Genomic DNA, 20451 nt, shown 5'->3' with positions numbered 1-20451 from the left:
TTTTGGGTTTTTGCCAGCAATTCATTGATATAGTATATCAATGTATACTATTCTCATTAATGGAGGCATTGGCCCAATAGTGACTCCTACAAGGGAGCTTAGATAGGGCAACCCGCTATCCCCCTATCTATTCATATTGGATAGAGAAGTGTTAGCCAGACTAATCAATAAAGTTGTTTGCAATGGGCAATCAATGGAGGTAAACTTGGTCGTACAAGCCCAACAATCACAAAGCTTGTGTATGCAAATGATGTGATTCTAATTTTCAAAGTTAAACAAGCGGGAGTTAGCGCCATGGCAGAGTGTCTCTTGAAATATTGTGCCTCTTCTAGTCAAAATATTGACATAGATAAATCAAGATTAAGTTCCTCTCATGGAGTTCATTCCTAATTCCTAACACAGATCTGGAACCAAAGGGGTTTGAAACTATTACCCAAAGGTAAAAAATATCTTGGAGTCCCCCTATTCTTCTCCAGAAGCAAAAAGAAAGATTTTGCTTATCTAAAGGAAAGCATTGAGTCAAAAGTTAGTGGGTGGAAGAGCAAGAGATTGTCCTGGATGGGATGTGCAACGCTTATAAAGGCAGTGGCATAAGCAACCCCAACCTATGCAGTGGCAAAATTTTAGATTCCAAAAGATCTTTATGAGGAGATGGATGCATTAATACGTAATTTCTGGTGGAACCCAAAAACTAGCTCCAGCTATTAATTCACTCCAATGGCTTGGGATCACCTATGTCATCCAAAGAATCATGGAGGTCTAGGCTTCAGGCACCTCCATGATTTCAATCAAGCTTTGTTGTCAAAGCAGTATGGTGTTTCTTGGTGGACAAAGATAGCCTTTATGTTCAAGCTAGTAAAGCCAAATATAGAGTGGGTGGGAATTGGCTTTAGGAATACCCTCCAAAAAAAAGTTTCTTGGGCTTGGAAGAGTATCAACAATGCCAAGTCAATTAATTTGAATTGAGCCTGTAAATTAGTTAGCAATGGGGAAAGCATATGTACTTGGGAGGACCCATAGGTCCCTGATCTACCAAACTTCAAACCGGTGCCAAAGACAACTGAATGCACATAGCTGTCTAATTGTTTCGCATTTTTTGGAGCCTAACGGATTGAGTTGGGGTGATGAAAAATTAAACACCCTCTTTAATGAACAGTCTGCCGAGGCCATTAGATCTTTGCCATTTAGAGCTGGACCTACAGAGGATCGCTGGATCTAGGTTAAATCCCCAAGTGGAAGTTAAATATGGGCAAAGATGTGGAAGTTAAATATTCATGAAAGGATGAAAATGACCCTCTAGAGAATTGCTGCTAATATCCTCCCCACTAGAGACAAACTGCACCGATTTAATTCCTAGGTCGGTCAGTTGTGCCCTTTATGTGAATCCGAAGCTAAATCTCCAATGCATATTTTTATTCTCTGTGATTTTGCAAGAGCTCTATGGTTCACTAGTAATTAGGGTATTAGAGCTGATTGATTGGCATTCTCATCCACAACCCAGCTCATTGAGTTCCTAATATCCCCTCCAATGATAGAGATCCAATCCCAACAAGAGAGATCATCTTTCCTCCTATATGGAACTCTTGTGCTAGAGGTTATTTGGAAGATTCGAAATTCAGTGGTCTTTGAATGATTAAAGATAAATGTGGATAGAGAACACCAAAGTCTCATGAGATGCTATCTAGAACATTTACCTGTTTCTGAGCCTAACCAAACTCTCAAGAAACCTCCCAGGAATGCAAAGTGAACAAGGGCGGAGTATAGAACAATTAAGGGCAACTGTGACGCAACAATTGGAGAGAACAATTCCTATATAGCCCTAGTAGCAAGAGATTGGAGAGGAGCATTGCTTTTCGCTCTATCAAAGCGACTGGAAAACTGAAAATTGTAAATCTTGATAGATTGAGTTGCTGTCGAGCTATCTATCGAGCTTCACATTAAGACTTGATAATAGGCATTTGTCGAGCTATCTGTTGAGACTTAATTAATAGCTTTTCTTCACTTGTTTCTTGGACCAATCTTCATGTTTTTAATACTTGACTTGAAGAATATGTTTCTTGAAGTACTAAACCTATCTTAGATCAATTCAATTACAATTAAAGTGCATTTTGTCAAAGGATTAGCCAATTACAATAAAATATTACCCTAACAATCTATTTCTTTCTCAATAAAATTCCTTTGCAGTTGATCAAAAAAAAAAAAAAAACTCTTATATTCAACAAATTTGGGCTGCCTAGGACTATTGATGGAAGGAAGTAAAGTGTACCAAATCATTGTGGAAATGTGAGAATATTGAATCAAGAAGATGGAACATTAATAAAAAATAAAAAATACTAGAAACAATAATACTAGCTCATAAGAAATAATGAATATTAACATGCACAATAGGAAAGTATTTACTAAGGATGTGGGGAGGTTTCGGCGATCAAGTTCTTACATTATTTTTTGGTAAGTAATAGTACTACAAAGCTGTAGCACAGTTAAGTGTAATGGCATATGAACTAATGGATGAAGAACAAAATCGAGGAAAACGATGGTGTTGAAAAGAGTGAGAAAGGGAGAGAAACGTTTGCATGAAAATTTCTTTTAATGGTTAGTAACGATATCTAATAATCTATAGAAATAATATTATTTCTAAAAAAAAATGTTAGTTTGCATCATTTTACCCAGTTCAAGTACATTTAAGTTTTATAAAAATGTTCGCATTAAAAAAAAAATTTATAACAACGTGCCTAGGCATGTTGAAGCTGAACCTTCGGAAATGTTTGTGAATTTGCTCATGTTTTTAAGAATGGCATTTTATTTCGCTAGATATCCAATTAATTAATACTTCCATGCCCCAATTATTTCCTTTCCTTTCTTTTAAGAAGATTATTTTCCATTTTAATAGTAATGCAAGTTGTATAAGAGCATTTGCATATGTTATATAACATTTTTGGTCAAATCAATATTAATATATATAGTGGGTTTTAGTTAGCTCAACCGATAAAGTCTCAAAGGGTTTCTCTGTAACTAAGAAAGTGCTCGAACTTCTCTTAGACAGTAGAATAGTTGTACCTTCTACGAAGGCTTATCTATCTTCCACGTTTTAACAGTGTTATTACGTTGGCTAGTTGGGTTTTCTTTAAGGGAATTGGGAAACAGATTGTTATTTTTTATTATCCTTACTCTTGCTTGAAAACTTTTCTCGTGTTCACAATGGAAGAATTGTCACAGAGCTGGATGAAACTATCGCTCTCTGAGAGAGAGGGTTCAGGTTGCTGCTTAGAGAGTGAGTTTAGCCCGCAAGAACATATTATAGCAGCAAAGTTTCTTACGAAACGAGCCCTTAATATTGAAGCAATTGCAAAAACATTCACTCCTTTGTGGCGGTCGAAAAGCGGATTCAAGGTCAGAAATCTTGGTGATCATGTAATTCTGTTCATATTTGACAATGCAAGTGAAGTAGACAAAGTCCTTAGTGTAGAGCCATGGAGCTTCGATAAACACTTAGTGATTATGCAGAAGTATGATAGAAGCAGGGCTGTGGAAGAATTGAAATTTGAGAGGACTCTTTTCTGGGTGCAAGCTCATGGGATTCCTTACAGATATCTAAATGTCAAGGCGGTTGAGAAAATCTGTGAAGTTGTAGGACAAGTTATACACTCGGATAATCCAGCGGAAACTGAGGGTGGTAATTTCATGAGAATTCGAGTTGGGTTGGATGTAACTTTACCGCTTTGTCATGGTAGAGTTGTATCTCTAGAGAATGGGAAAAAAACTTGGATCACGTTCAAATATGAGCGTCTTCCAAATATATGTTATTGGTGCGGCAGACTAAATCACAATGATCGGGATTGTGAAATTTGGCTGGAAAGTGAAGGGAGTTTAACAGAAAACCAGAAGAAGTTTGGCCCATCTTTACGTGCTCCTCCGTTTTCTCCAGCAAGGCGAAGTGTTGTGGCTGTCCCAGGCTTCTACACCCCTAAGCGTAAGACAACAAATCCACCTACCAGTGAGACCAGGCCTGAAGATGAGGGATTAACCAGCAACGATCCACCACCAACGGAGGAGCAGACAGTGGTGCATAACCTGGCAGTGTCTGTCAACACATTAAATGCTCAATTAGTGCAGGAAACCGTTACAATTAAGGAGCCGATTCAGTCCAAAAACGACAATAGTGATTTTAAAGATCACGTCCCTACAAATTCTCCATACAATCCGGAGCCAATTACTGCAGTGGTTGATGACACAATTATGCTCGAAATTTATGGAGCTAGATGTGATTCTCCTCCAACGGATACAGGGGACTTTATTCTAATTAATGCCTCGGATCAAGCAATAAGGACCAATCAATTCCAAGAAGCGGCTGCACTGAAATCTACCCATCCAACTAAGTCACATGAATCTGTGTCACGTGAGATGCATGAGATTATTAGGGCTCAAAAAAAACCTAGCACGTGGACAAGGTTGGACAGAGCAAGCACAACCTAGAAAGCATATCCATCTGTTTATACAGGTGCATGTAAACGAAATTTTTCGGATGTGGATGACCATTCAGAATTACCTAGTAGTAAAAAACAGGTTTTGAAGGATGGTGCTGAATTTTCTTTCCAAGTGGTGGAGGCTGATGATCAGCCCCGCCAACAGTCATGAATCTCTTAGTATGGAACTGTCGTGGGCTTGGGAACCTACGTATAGAGAAGGAGCTTGGAAATATCATCCGGGCAAAAGATCCCTCTGTTATGTTTTTAGCCGAAACATGGGCAAATAAAGCTTGGCTAGACCGAGTTCTTCACAACATAAATTTTGATCACAAGTGGGAGGTCCCCAGTGGGAGGAGAGGGGGCAGATTGGTACTTTTCTGGAAGCGAGACGTCAATGTAACTATTGAGGATTCTCATAGGTATTTTATTGATGTAACATTTGATAAAAATATGGAAGGGGAATGGAGATTCACTGGATTTTATGGAGAGCCCGAGACTCATCAGAGAATGGAAGCTTGGAATAAATTAAGGGGTTTAAACACGAGGCCAACTATCCCATGGCTCTGTGCGGGAGATTTCAATGAATATCAGTAGACAGGATGAAAAAGTGGGGGGACCTTTGAGGGGCCACAACCAAATGCAAATTTTCAGAGACGTGATTGATGAATGCGGTTTCATTGACTTGGGTTTTGAGGGACCCAAATTTACGTGGAGCAAACACTTCTCTGATGGTCATTCCATATGGGAACGGTTGGATAGAGGTTTGGTGAATAGTGGATTCCTTCTAAAATATCCAGGCTCAAAGGTATCTCATCTGAGATGCATGTCATCAGACCATGGACCAATTTTTATAAACTTGTCGGGTTTGGAGGCTCCACCTAGGAAAAAGGTGTTTTGATTTGAGGAGATGTGGCTATCAGATTCAAGCTGTGGTGAAACTGTGGAGGCGGCATGGAGGAATGGAGAGGAGGGTGACATATTGAAGAAAGTAGAAAAATGCAGTAAAGATTTGGAGTGGTGGGAAAAGAATTGTTTTGGGAATGTTAGAAGAGAGTTGGAAGAGAAAAAAAAATTGCTAGCTAAAGTTGAGGCCGATGCATTGAGAAGAGGAGATAATACTCGGCTTAGAGAATTAAAAGCTTAAATTCATGTACTCATGGATAGGGAAACCCGATTATGGAGCCAAAGATCAAGAGTTTTATGGTTGAAAAATGGTGATAGCAATTCCAAGTTCTTCCACACTAAAGCAACTCAGCAGTTTAGGAAAAATTCTATTCTTGGGATTAAAGATAGAAATGGGAATTGGCAAGAACAACCATAATTGATTGGTGATATCATTGTTGATTTTTTTGGGGAATTGTTTACCACATGCAATCCGGCCATGGTAGATGATTCACTATCCTTCATTTCACAACTTGTTACAGATGAGATTAATGAGCAACTAACAGGTGAATTCATGGGTTGGGAAGTCTAGGAAGCACTGACACAAATGGCGCCTTTAAAAGCACCAGGACCGGATGGGATGCCACCACTTTTCTACCAACACTTTTGGGGGACGATGAACCAAGAGGTAACATCTACAATTCTTACTTGGCTGAATTCAAGTAATTTGCCTCATCCAATAAATCATACTTTCATCACCTTAATCCCAAAAGTGAAAAATCCTGTATTAGTTTCTGAATATCGCCCTATAAGTTTATGTAATGTGTTGTACAAGATATTTTCCAAAGTTCTTGCAAATAGATTGAAAAAATTCATGCCAGAACTTATAACTAAGCATCAATCTGCTTTTGCAAAAAATAGGCTTATTTCAGATAATGTTTTAGTTGCTTTCGAGACTTTACATTGTATGAAAAATCATAATTCAGGAAAAACAGGTTTTATGGCTGTCAAGCTTGATATGAGCAAAGCATATGATAGGGTGGAGTGGGATTATTTACAGAAACTAATGGAGAATATGGGATTTTGCACAAGGTGGATTGAGTTAATTATGGAGTGTGTTCGTACTGTCTCATATTCCATCTTAGTGAATGGCGAACCGAAGGGGTTGATTAATCCAACAAGAGGCATACGGCAAGGGGACCCTCTCTCCCCCTTCTTCTTCCTTTTATGCACGGAAGGATTACATGGCCTTATCACAAAAGCTGCAAGAGCAAAGGAAATCAACGGCTTCTCTCTTTGTAAGAGAGGCCCCAAACTAACCCATTTATTTTTTGTAGATGATAGCCTACTTTTTTGCAAGGCCAACTCCCAAGAATGTGGAAATGTACTCAAAATATTGTCGGATTATGAAGCGGTATCGGGCCAAAAAATCAATAGAGAAAAGACATCCCTTTTCTTTAGTAAGTCCATAGAAGAGGTGACTAGGCAAGAGATACAAGGAGTATTGGGAGTGCAAGAGATAAAATTTTATGAGAAATATTTGGGGCTGCCTTCGTTGGTGGGAAGGGGAAAAAAAGCAAGCTTTAGCTATATAAAGGAGAGGGTTTGGAGAAAACTACAAGGGTGGGAAGGTAAGCTTTTGTCTCAAGCGGGTAGAGAAGTCCTAATCAAAGCAATTGTTCAAGCCATTCCGACATATACCATGGGATGTTTCAAAATACCCTTGGGTCTATGTCATGACATTGAAGCAATGGTTAAAAAATTCTTTTGGGGGCAGCGGGGTGATAAAAGGAAAATACATTGGATTAAATGGTCGAAGTTGACGAAATCGAAGCTAGATGGAGGAATGGGTTTTAGGGACCTTGCATTGTTCAATGACTTGCTTCTAGCCAAGCAAGCATGGCGACTCATACATAATAAAGATACTTTTTTCTACAGAATATTCAAGGCAAGATTTTTCCCTCATTGTTCATTCATGGAAGCCAAGGAATCGACAACTGGGTCATATGCTTGGAAAAGCATTTTGAAGGGAAGGGAGGTCATCAAAATGGGATCAAGATTTCAGGTTGGGAATGGAAAAAACATTAAAATATGGCAGCACCATTGGCTTCCCATTAAACACCCACCTTTAGTTACTTCTCCAATCATTGAGTCTATGGAGGATGCCACGGTTGACTGTTTAATAGATGAGAACACAGGGAAATGGGATGCTGAAATGTTGGACGGAGTTCTTAATCTAGCAGAAGTTGAACTTGCAAAGAAGATTCCTCTTGCCCGAAGCCAAACTGAAGACTCTCTGATTTGGCCTTTCACGGCAAATGGACAATACAATTGCAAATCCGGATCTCACTTTCTAAAGGACTTGGAGACCGGGGCTAAAGGAGGCACACAACCGGACTTGGATAAAAAAATCTGGAAAAGCATTTTGTCATTGGAGATTCCAAACAAATACAAAAATTTTTTGTGGCATGCATGCAGAGACTCTCTCCCAACAAAGGCCAACTTGACCAGAAAGACAATCATTCCAAACCCAATCTGCGATAGATGTGCTTCAATGGCAGAGGATACATTACATGCTCTTTGGGGCTGCTCTGGTTTAAACGTGGTTTGGGATGATGAAAGATGGAGCTTTCGGTCAAGGGAGGTCTTCACTGATTTCAAGCAACTATACGGATGGTTATTGGAGAAGGGGAAGCCGCTTCATCTCTTTGCTATCCAAGTATGGTGTATTTGGAACCAGAGAAATTAGTCACGACTGCAACAATCTTGCTGCCTCACTAAGGACCTGAAACATGCTGCACAAGAACGCTGGAATGAGATCAGATCAAGCAATCCTCTGCCAAACCCGATCAGACCACAGCCCAAGCCAAAATGGTCAATCCCACCACTGAACAAATATAAGATAAATTATGATGGAGCAATCTCAAAGGCAGACAACAAAGCAGGGATTGGAGTGGTTGTTCGCAACTGCAATGGAGAGGTAATGGCATCCTTAATTCAGCAATTGGAGCAAGATTTCCAGCCTGTGGAAGTGGAAGCCATTGCTGCGTGCAGAGCAGTGGAGTTTGGCAGTGAGATTGGAGTGGACTGTGCTATTGTGGAGGGTGATTCAGAAGTGATAGTGAAGGCTTTGAGGAACAATGACAATGGATTGACTCCTTTTGCACCACTGATAGATGATGCCTCTTTATTTTCGGGTTTGTTTTCAGAATTGTCATACTCTTACATTAAGAGAGATGGCAACAAAGTTACTCATAGTTTAGTTAGGCTAGCTTTGACCACACCAGGTTGTACTGTGTGGATGAAAGATGTCCCATCTCGCACTTTACCCTTTGTTCCGGCTGATTTGGCCGCGCGTTGATTTTATTCAATAAAAGTCTTCTTTCTCAAAAAAAAAAAAAAAAAAAAAAACTGATAAAGTCTCTGATGGTTGAATAAGAGGTCTAGAATTCAATACCCGTCTACATAAAAAACAAATTGGTGTCTTTATTTGATGATAAAAAACTATCATCAGGAGTGGATGTCATAGGTTAAAACTCTCTCAAATATATATATATATATATATATATATATATATATATAAGCAAAAACCTCATTCGAGAGAGCATAAGCTTCTGTCATGTGACGCACTTTATGAAAAGAATTGAAATATTATAAAGTCATATTAGAGATAAGAACAAATTTAAAAATAGAGACTCTTTATTTCCTTTGGTTCAATGTTTCAAGAATACTTTTTGTTACATTTTATTCAATATTTCAAAACTATTATTTATTTCATTTGGTTCAATGTTTCAAGACTTTTCCTCTCTCTCACACACACAAAACTCTTTGCATTTCCATTCACCATTTTCACTTCTACTCCTTTACATACACATGCCCACAACCCTTAATGTTATCTCATCTCAAATACACTCAAACAAAAAATGATATTATTTCCTTCAACCTTTAGTTGTAATGGATACAAAATGAAGTGTCTACAATAGTGATTGTATAAATTTACTCTCATGACCCTATTACATAAAAAAAAAATCACTCTCTTCATCCCAAAATGTTGGTCCTTTAAAGAAAATTCAACTTTTTAAGAGAACATCATTTAAGTGATAAGTCTAAGAGAATGTGCAAATTAAAAAAGTGCAAATTTCCAAAACCACTCTCATTTAAGTGATAAGTTGTTATTGGTTCTAATTTGAATTCACCAATGAAAAACTTTTTTGCCCACCAATAATAACCAGCCATTGAAGAATTGCTGTCAAAGTATTGTGAAAATATTGTAGATATAGCATTTCTCTTAACTTAAACTATAAAAAAAAGAATGACATTGAATTTTTAAATAAAGTAAGAGTAAAATATAAATTTTATTTATTAATTTTGGAAAGAAGATCTCATTCTGGTCCTTACATTTTGGGACTATACTCAATTTGGTCTTTACAGTTTGGTAGTAGTCAATTTGATCATTGCTATTTTTATCATAGAGTCAATTTGGTCTTTACTGTTAAATCATTAACGGAAAATGCCTATGTGGTAAACAGTGTGTATTATTGACACACTTAGGGCCGATGTGGCTTGTATATTAAAAAATTATAATGAACAAAAAAAAAATGCTGCCTTGCCTAAAAATATATAAAAATTAGAAAAACACAAAAACAAAACAAAATTAATTCCTCAATTAAATCAAAAAAAGAAAAAAAAATCCACATGAAAATTTTTTTTCTTTCACTTTCTTGCCAACTTATCACAAAATACATCCAAAACAAAATCATCTCTAATTCATTTTCTCTTCTTTTCTTCCACTTTCCTCGTAACCAAACACCGACACCCACCTGGATATAAAATTCCCCAAGAACAGCCGTCAACCATCACTAATCATCCACACCCACTAAAATCCAGTCACACCGCAGCAACAAAACCCAAATGAACCCGTGCTAGAAATCTCAAATCAATCCAACCCATCCGTAGCAACAAAACCAGATCAACTTAAAGCAAAATTTTGAGACCCAAAGCAACCAACTATGCAACAGTGAAAGAGGTTGTGTTACAAGCTCATCAAATCTCGGGTTGTTTATTGTGCAAAACTGGGATGACATTGCCATGTCTAGCCATGTTTGTGTGTGTGTATATATATATGAGTTTGATGGCCGATAGAAGGCTTAATGGATTGATGCTATTGCTAAATCTTAGATTTGATTGTTGATATTTTTATTGCTTAACTATGTGTTCATAACAGACCCACTTATGCGGTTATGCCCCCCAATCCATTCACTGCTCTACTCCAAGAAACTCTGCCCTTTGCAAATTACCCAAAATAGCATGTCTAACAACTTAGAAATGGTAGATCACCGTGAAAACCTTCATGAACTCATCTAGACCCCAATCAACCCTCAAACACCAATAAATTTTGATATTGCGAACAAATTGCAGTGGGTGATGATGCTATGTTATGAGACCGTGTTAACAGATTTCTTTTGGGATGTAGTGAATATTTTCAGCCTAATTAATTTTGTTTTTGTATTTTTCTAATTCTAATATTTTTTTTAGGTGATGTGGCATTTTTTTATGTTGGTTAAATTTTTTTAATATTATTTTCTAAGCCACGTCAGCTTTAAGTATACCAACAATGCACATAGTTTGCATATAAACATTTTCCATTAATAACTTAAAAGTAGGAACCAAATTGACTCCAAGTTGAAAATAACAGGAACTAAATTGACTGCTACTAAAATGTAAGGACTAAATTGACTGCAATTCCAAAATGTAGGGACCAAAATAATATTTCCGCCTAGTTTATAAGGGAGAGAAAAAAAAACTAATGTTTGAAAAAAAATGAACGTTTATGCCTCATTTAGGATAAGGGAATGGGATGGAAAGGAAATGAATGAAAAAAATAATTTTAGAATATTCTTCCATTCCCTTTTTTGGGAGTTTCAGTGGGAGGGAATGGAATGGATAAGAGGGAACACTCATTCCTCTCTATTCCCTTAAAATCTCAAATTTCCATTCCTCAAAAATTGGGAGGAATAGGAGGGAATGAAATTAGATTTAATGTTTTTTTTATTAAACTCCTAAAATACCCCTATATATTCAATCCTTTATTTTAAAATAGGGTTCTAATAGTAATATTGTTATAAAATAATTTCATTACATTCCCTCCATGTTACTCCCAAATAAGATTACTTACATTCCATTTATTTTCATTCCCTTATGATCATTCCATTCCATCCTAAGCCCACTTTCTCCCTAATCTAGGAAGAAAACAAAACCTTCACAAAATCATCCCCTCCAACCAAACACGCACCTCAACTATTTTCTCACCTTACAAATTAGTAATCAGCAATCACCCCACTTTTCTCTCCAACTTGTGACCCCACCAAACATAGCCTAAATGTGGGTGTAAATTGAATGAATATGCGTGTGTGTAATTCATGTTGCTTTTTAGTTGATCATAAACTTTGAGTAGTACATATATTTTTGAAGAGTAAATTGCAAATTACACCCTTAAAGTTTGAGGGTAATTGGATTTTACACTTGAAGTTTCAAAATTTGAATTTTACTCCCTGAAGTTTGGGGTGTTTGGATTTTACACTCTAATGTTTCAGAATTTTGATTTTACCTCTTAAAGTTTGCTAGTGTTTGAATTTTACACTAAAAATTTATGAAACTTTAGGGTGTAAAATCTAAATACCCCAAACTTTAGGGAATAAAATCCAAACACCCCTAAAATATATGAGCTAAAATCCAAATTCTAAAACGTAAGAGTGTAAAATCCAAACACCTCCAAACGTCAGGGAATAAAATCCAAATTTTCAAACTTTAAGATGTAAAATCTAATTACCGTCAAATTATAGAGGTACAATTTGCAATTTACTCATTTTTAAAAATGGAACTTTACATGTGCTAGCTAAACGGTAAACCGTATATAAATGCCAATCCTAATCATTAATCAGTACCCTATATTTGGATTCAGCCAGCAGAGATACCAACAGGATGACATATGGCAGCAGAAGTAAATTATTTGCACAGCAAAAGCCTTTCCTTTTTTTTTTTTTTCCCAAAAAAAAAAAAAATGATTCTCAAAGGGACAACGGATGATTTCTATTCCAGCTAATTAGCATAATTGTATGAAATACTAATAAATAATAGATGACACTGATAATGCAATTATGTAAGATACTATTGCAAAATTATTAATATATATTTAAAAAAATGAAGAACAAATGTAATAATTTTGAAACACAAAATAGAATACTATTATTATCTGTGGGGCCCAAATAATTTATGGGCCGGGCCCGTTTACCCGTGAAGGGGGCCAGAGGCCCAAGCCAAGGAAAGGCTGTGGCCCAAGTTCGGCGGGATAGCCTTGAGATTCAGCTGAGGACAGTTTTGTCCTCGGCAAACCCAAAGCCCCACCAAAGAGAGGGGCAAAAACGGCATAGGACTAAGTTTGAAAGGAAATCTAAAATATCCGGGGAAAGTTGCCCTTACTGCCATTCAATGCTCTGAACCTGACAGAGCCGCATTCTTTGGCTTTTACAACCACCCCTAACGACTTTGAGTATGGACTGATGGGACAAGTATCAATCTTGGAAAGTTTAACCCTACGCGTGGACGAAGGACAGTGGACGCGAGCTAGTATAAAAGGAAAAGTGAGTAATCTATAGAGGAGGCTGGGAAAAGAGGGCCAAAAACCAGAGCCTCCCAGCCCACCTCCAGGAGAAAGACTCCAGGGGTGAGGGAAAACTTAACCTTGTATGAACACCACGAAAAACCCACCGCCTGTCGATCAAGGCCTAGCCTTCCAAACCCACGCTCTACAAATGATATTGTTTGGGCCTTTTTAGGCACGAACCCGATACTGTTACGGTCCGCCACGAATCGTGTCCTTACAATTGGCGCCGTCTGTGGGGAAGGCTTGTGTGTTGGCATAGGCGGTAGGTCGAAATAGTTCCTTTGTCATTTCTAACAATTGGTTATAGAATTTTAGCGTAAAGTTCTGCTAGGGGCTATGCTTCTTGATTAGGGGCTACATTTGTCAGCGTTAATCGCGCGGATAACTCTAGGGGCTTGGCCGAAGAGCTAACTCCCTTAAAGCCAAGTTCCAGCGCTAAAAGAAAACTAGGTTTTGGACAGAATCAAGGCATTGCATAGTCCTCGGACTCAAGCCTATGGGGAAACCAACTACTTGGATGAGGAAAACTAGGTTTTGGACAGAACCAAGGCATTGCATAGTCCTCGGACTCAAGCCTATGGGGAAACCAACTACTTGGATGAGGAAAACTAGGTTTTGGACAGAATCAAGGCATTGCATAGTCCTCGGACTCAAGCCTATGGGGAAACCAACTACTTGAATGAGGAAAACTACATTACATGGACTTTAGGATTTATCCGAGGAAAACTATCCACTAACAATTGGGTTAGTTCCTAAATTGCGAGGATTCTCAAGTCTGCTTTCGGGTCTGCAGCACCAAAGGGATCGATGCAATATAGAGCAATATATCGCCTGAAAAACAATCTGAGTTCTCTACTGCTCAGTCAACTCCTCGGACGGTATTCTCGCATTTATCACAGAATATTCAATTGTCACCTCGGTTAGTTTCCTAAGTTTAACTTACTATGAATTATCGTCGTAATGCCTGGTAGTATTGGTAAATCAGAATTAGTTGGGTTATGTTTCAAGGTTTCCCGCTCTAAGTATCATTGAAGAAACACACACATGGAGCACACCCTTTCACAAAGTAGTGTTGCAAAAAGAATAGTATTCAAAACAAGTAAATAAATTTCCCTTTTTACTAAAACAAAGAAATAGTACAGCGTACAATGAAAAGCTGGAGTCAGCTTATGTCAAAACTCACTACATAATTGAAAAGAAAGATACAAGAGAATGAGATAAAGCCGAGGAGGTAGCACAGAGGAGAAGTTGGCTACTGCTTCAAGACCTTGTTCTTCCTCAATGCTTTTGCATGCCCATAACTCAGGCAGCAAAAGAACCCAACTTGAGCCTCACACCGCTGAAGGAAAGGTGCAGGGAGCCGGGAGTTGAGGAGCCTTCACCAAAAATTTGCCTGCAACAAGGCAGAGGTGATGATGGCGGAGAATCTTTCTTCTGACACACCAAGGTTCTGGCATGAACAGAACCTGCTTCGGATTTTGACTAAAAGAGGGAGAAACACCCTTTCCCCTCTGTCGAAACGGAATGTTCCCTTGAATTTATGCCTCCTTTGCCCGTACCTCACTATTTTGAGTCTCAGGAGGACTCGGCGCCTCTGTGGCGGAGAGAGTTCCTTTTCTCCAACCCTCGCCTCAAACATGATATACTAAGGGAGGAAACTGAAGGATTTGTGTGTAAGTAAAACAACTGTCTCTCCTATTTATTTAAAAAGATAAGGTGGTGGCATTTAATTCACGCAGCGTCCCAAGGAATGCTACAGACAAAATATCTCCGGCTCAATTTCCAACGCCATCTGCAACCATGAGATTAAAGAAGTCTCGCGAAGGCTCACCTCGAACACTGGGACGCCAAAAAGTACCGCGTAACCAAAGATTACGGAAATACCTCTTAAATTTGTGGGCCTAGTAAATTCGCGGCCCAGGCCCGTTCTGCATGGGGGCCCAGGGACTACAGCCCTTGCCGAGGAATAACCGTTGCCGAGGGCAACCTCCTGCTCGGCACCTTGTGAAATACCTGAGGAAAGAGAGAAACTGAACTAAGGTCCTCTGCCCAAACACTGTGAAATGTTAAGGCCAATAAGAGTGTTAGGATGATGGCGGGACGCTCCACTATTCGGTGGCCTAAGGGGGCTGTTCATTTTTGCGGGTGATATGTCTTCGAATGATTACTTCCTACACCGCATAGAGCATCCAGTTCTAATCTCGGCATTATTTCGGGCAAGTATCGTTATTCACAGGTACGCATTGCTATATCAAACAATTCTATCAAAGCTATGGTGACATCTTTTTGTTAGCAACTATTTTGGCTTTAGTTGTCATTGATTCAAATGCTATATTATTATGCCGAGCAGCGCTTGCAAATTTGTAAAAACATAGAGACAGAACATGCGAAGTAAAATAACAACAATTTTTAATATGAAAAATTATTACAACGTACAAAGAGGGGCTCAAACAAGCCTATACAAAAGGTAAACTGCCGAAACAACGATAACATCCGCAGTACAGATAAGTAAACAGTCAGGTGTCTTTTAAACTCGTCTTCGAAGTCTCTCCAATCTCTGCCTCAGTATTACTCATATTGAGAGAAGAACCTTCTTTGAAAAAAGATGAAGGAGAAGGAAGAAGAAGATGGAGGAGATGAATGAAGAAGATGGAGGAGATGAATGAAAAGAAGGAGGAGAAGAAGAGAGAAGAGATGAAAAGAAAGAAAAAGGAGTAAAAGAGGGAGAAGGAAAAGCACCAGGATGGATCTGGTGCTGGGAAGACTAAGAAAGAGAGGCGGAGGGAGGCGCCAGTGAACGAAGAGGGGAAGAAGCAGGGGCGCTTGGACCCTGCTTCAGTCCTGACTCCTAACACACTGGTGCCATATTAGGTATGCTCATGAGAGAGCGGATGGTACCGATGATGGGTGTCCTCGACTCAGTCACGCCGAAGGTTTGACGTGACGAGTCCCTGCTTCGGATTTTGGCTGAAAGAAAGGTGAGGTTGATTTTGAGTCTTCGCCATCCCTGTCCTGACCGAGCCATTACGAGCTTTATTGGAACGTGGCGTTTACGGGAGGGGTATGGCTCCTTCATCACTCGTTGTTATGGTAAAGTGTATCACGATTTAGTGTATAAACTGGTGGGTAAAATAGACTCTAGGGAAGGCCAAGTATTTCAAAACTCAGAAGGATGAAAAGGGACTCTTTACAAAAACAATAACCTCCTATCTTCCTTCTTATACAGAGGGTGGAGCGGGAGGCACTTAATAGGTTCAGATCTCCAAAGGAATCTGCAAACACAAACATGCCGGTTCCATTTCTCCACCTCATCAAAACAAACCGTCGAATTAAAGTAGTCTCGTAAATAGAGGTCATTAAAAGCGTGTTTTGGACACCCAAACGATAAGAACGCATCAAGCGTAAAATCAAAAGACTGTCTCGTAGACCGGTGCATTTCCTGGGCAGATGAAGAGCCGCCAGCATTGTTGACAGGCCGAATTGACTGGGCCATAATAAAGACTCGGTGTTACCAAAACCCCCATTTCCAACCAAGAGGTTGGACAGCAGGGTTTTAAGGGGCTATTGTGGGGCTCAAATAATTTATGGGCCGGGCCCGTTTACCCGTGAAGGGGGCCAGAGGCCCAAGCCAAGGAAAGGCTGTGGCCCAAGTTCGGCGGGATAGCCTTGAGATTCAACCGAGGACAGTTCTGTCCTCGGCAAACCCAAAGCCCCACCAAAGAGAGGGGCAAAAACGGCATAGGACTAAGTTTGAAAGGAAATCTAAAATATCCGGGGAAAGTTGCCCTTACTGCCATTCAATGCTCTGAACCTGACAGAGCCGCATTCTTTGGCTTTTACAACCACCCCTAACGACTTTGAGTATGGACTGATGGGACAAGTATCAATCTTGGAAAGTTTAACCCTACGCGTGGATGAAGGACAGTGGACGCGAGCTAGTATAAAAGGAAAAGTGAGTAATCTATAGAGGAGGCTAGGAAAAGAGGGCCAAAAACCAGAGCCTCCCAACCCACCTCCAAGAGAAAGACTCCAGGGGTGAGGGAAAACTTAACCTTGTATGAACACCACGAAAAACCCACCGCCTGTCGATCAAGGCCTAGCCTTCCAAACCCACGCTCTACAAATGATATTGTTTGGGCCTTTTTAGGCGCGAACCCGATACTGTTACGGTCCGCCACGAATCGTGTCCTTACACTATCCAATATCTATAATTAAAAAAAAAAAAAAAAAGTTGTAATCATATCTTCAACTGTTCAATGGATGATTGCACTCTTTCAGTGTTGTCTTATTATTTAATTTGGCTCCTGCTATTCTTGTGGTCACCGGTTGCCTTGTTACTGTTGAAGACAAAAAATTAGTAGGAGGCTAAAATGCAGTCGTTTACACATTCTTTAAAGGACAGCAATGACACGATGTCGTTTAGCATAAACAAAGAACTTATGAGTTTCATAAATACGGCACTGTTTTGCAGTCAATTTAATATTCTCTCCGTTCTAATTTGTTTGCCCTCTATTTTATTTTGGGATGTCACAAAATATTATCTTGTTTCTAAAATTAAAAACTATTAATTTACTAATGTTCCTATTATAAACTTATTTTATTTCCAAAACTATTTTTGATAAATTTATTTAAAGATAGTTTTGGAAACTAATACATTGTTATAGAGCAAACAAGACAATAAAATGATGTTCTCTTAAAAAGTTGAATTTTTGAAACATGACAAATAAATTGAGACGAAGGGAGTAACTGTTTTATGGAAACGACGTTGTAGCACTTAGACTCCTTATCCCTGAGTTTATTAGTTCTTGGCTAACTAATATCAGGTGTATATCTCTTATTGGTAGATGTTAATGACAGTTTTTCCTGCTTAATTTGGGAATTAATTTTGAATCCTTTGATACTTTAGTTAGTTTTTCCTTTCTCCCTCATATAAGGGTTCTATATAAATAAATTAGTGGTTGTATCTATTCTCATTTCTTCTTATCAATAATAATAATAATAGTCTATTCTCAGTTCTCTCTAATCATTTTTGCAATCAATAGAAGTCTTTTTTGAGTTCTATTTAGAGAGACAGTTCTTTAGTTTTTACAGTTACCTTTGGTAAGTTGTGTTATGTATCTGGTTGAGAAACTGGTTCAAAGACAGTAGAATGCACAAAACTGAGGTGAGGTCCACCCTTACTGCTTTGGGTATGGTAGGCCCATTAGCAAGAACCAGGTCTTGTGCTAAAATTTGGATCATGGTCATAAGTTTCCTTGGACTTAATAGAATCTTGGATTTGGGATAAAAAAGTGGGTTAGCACTTAGCACCAATTGAGCTTCAATGATGAGGTCGAGCATTTAGGCACAAAATAAAGACATGGTTTGAAAGGGTCACTAGGACACAGTGTTCCCTTATTGTATTCGGATTGCTTGGGTGTTCGAAGTGGTATCCTCTTGGTTCCTAGTGTGGCTTGCTGAGTTTCTTCTTTCTTGCATCATTCCCATGGGTTTGGGTTGGCCTAACTGGGCTTTGGTGGGTGCTTGGTTCACATCGGACCCTCCGTTCTTCTGCTTGGGTTGCGGTGGAAAGCTCAAATTTCAAAGTGCATATCCGACCCGAATTTGGAAGCTGAGGCTAAGTCCAAACATTTGGTCATGAATATTAATTCTTACACATCTGCTAGGTCCATCTGACGTTGGGTTCTCAAATGTCCCATATGGCCATGTTACTTCTTGCGCACCTTGAAGAATCTCTAGTAGCAACATGAAAGTCACATGTTGCTTCCATCGTCCGACGCTTCTGATTCAAGATTGTTTGAACTTGGTTCCATGGTGGTTAGCAATGGTGGAATATGGAAGGTGAAGGTGGAGCAAAGCTGTGAAAGTGGGATATGATTTTAAGGTGGGTTTAAAAAATAGAGAAATGGCAGACTGGAAAATGATAGAGAAAGATTCTAAAGATAAACTTTGATGATGATATGGCTTAATTTAATTAGTTAGTTATGTTGTGCTGCATGTTCTAGGCACCAATCTTGGTTTATGATTGACCAATAATTCTCTATGATAATCTAATAAGGCATCAATCTTGGTTTTTGTGAGGACTTGTTTCATTATTCAGGTTATTATTTGTCATTTTTATTACTATTATTATTTTTTAAAAATAAATAAATAACTCAATCACTATATTTTTTAAGAACATGTTTATTATTTGCAATGTGTGCAAACACACAATGTCCAATATAATTGAAAATGTTAGAATTTTAAATGAGTCATACTTTTTATGTTAACCAAAGATTGTTTTCTTTTTTTACTCATTTCTTCTGATACTACTAAACATTAGAAAACATTAAAAACTATCTATACACAAGGTTTTTCATTGAAACAAACAAAGTGTAATAGAATATTAACAAAATTTTGTCTTCTTTCACATTTTAATGAGATAGGTTTGATACTTTCGTTGATATGCTTTAAAATGACCCAAATTTACAACCTTCCCATTTAAGTTCAGCACTTGAAAAGAAACTTTTTGAAAATTTCACTCAAATCTTTTAAGTAAGTTGTTGACATTGAGCAACATACGGTTACCAGAACTCAAATTCCTCATCAACTATCTACCATTGTCAAAAACATGTTTATTTTGCAAAAGTTTACAAATTCAGAAGCAATCCATTTTCCCAACTACAATTGGTGTTTAAATCTCTGCCCCAAAACTAACAAGCAGTGTGTACTACTACCAACAAAACTAAAGAAATACCACAACATCAAGTCTGTAAACAGAACAAAAATTTTAAATTAAAAGTAAAATAGGAAATGACTATTTAATTTATTTTAAGTAAAGTCATACATACATAATATGGTTTTTACATTTTGACAAATTTTGTAAAAATTCTTATGGGATATCATAGACATCTCAGTCCCTTTTACATTCAAACTTAACTTGCCGAATTTCTTTTTTCATATTCTTATTATTATTATTATTTTTTTTTTTTGGAGGGGGTGGGGGGTGAAGCTATGAAGAACTTACAGTGGGAAACAGATAGGACAAGAAAGCAATAACCTGCTTATGAAAAATTTCACAAGAAGCTCTCAGTACATTGTTCAAATTAAGGGCGTAGGGCTCCCCAGACTTTGAAGCTAGAAAAAGAGTAGCAGTAGCAATCAACTGCAGCAGAGCCAGATTAGAATTAATAAACTGATATGCAACCAGATTAATAAATAACATTTCAAAAGCAAGTCGAAAATGACTTCCAGTGGTCTTTGGAAAATTTCACCTCATCCCCTCTAAAAATAAGGAGTTGAGGGTGAGGTGTATTGTCCGTTAAAACTAAATTTCAACCCAAATAAAGAAAAAGTCACCGGATCTAAGAAACCCCCAACACAGCTAAGGACCAAAAAAATAAAAGGACACTCACCAAGAAGTTATAATCTGAGAGAGCTTACTGAAAACCCATCTCTTTA

The 20451-nt window shown here is 38.3% G+C and overlaps 1 protein-coding gene across 1 annotated transcript; it reads left to right on the top strand.

Moving 5' to 3' along the window:
- Positions 1-5955: 5955 nt before the first annotated feature.
- Positions 5956-8709, top strand: LOC115980760. The gene is made up of 3 exons (XM_031102980.1): positions 5956-6440; positions 7287-8067; positions 8131-8709. The coding sequence occupies exons 1-3, from the start codon at positions 5956-5958 to the stop codon at positions 8707-8709; spliced, it is 1845 nt and encodes a 614-aa protein (XP_030958840.1).
- The last annotated feature ends 11742 nt before the right edge of the window (positions 8710-20451 follow it).

The sequence above is a fragment of the Quercus lobata genome, chromosome 3, assembly GCF_001633185.2.
Source record: "Quercus lobata isolate SW786 chromosome 3, ValleyOak3.0 Primary Assembly, whole genome shotgun sequence".
NCBI classification, from domain to species: Eukaryota; Viridiplantae; Streptophyta; class Magnoliopsida; order Fagales; family Fagaceae; genus Quercus; species Quercus lobata.
The sequence above is the reverse complement of the archived record's forward strand: the minus strand, read 5'-3'. Positions and strand labels throughout refer to the sequence as shown.

What these genes read in the sequence shown, in the direction of transcription:
- LOC115980760 (XM_031102980.1), top strand. Translation starts at nt 5,956, where the DNA reads ATGGCGCCTTTAAAAGCACCAGGACCGGATGGGATGCCACCACTTTTC. An exon ending in AATATGGGATTTTGCACAAG is followed by an intron (nt 6,441 to 7,286) that starts GTGGATTGAGTT and finishes TTTTTTCTACAG; the next exon opens with AATATTCAAGGCAAGATTTT. An exon ending in TTCATCTCTTTGCTATCCAA is followed by an intron (nt 8,068 to 8,130) that starts GTATGGTGTATT and finishes TGCCTCACTAAG; the next exon opens with GACCTGAAACATGCTGCACA.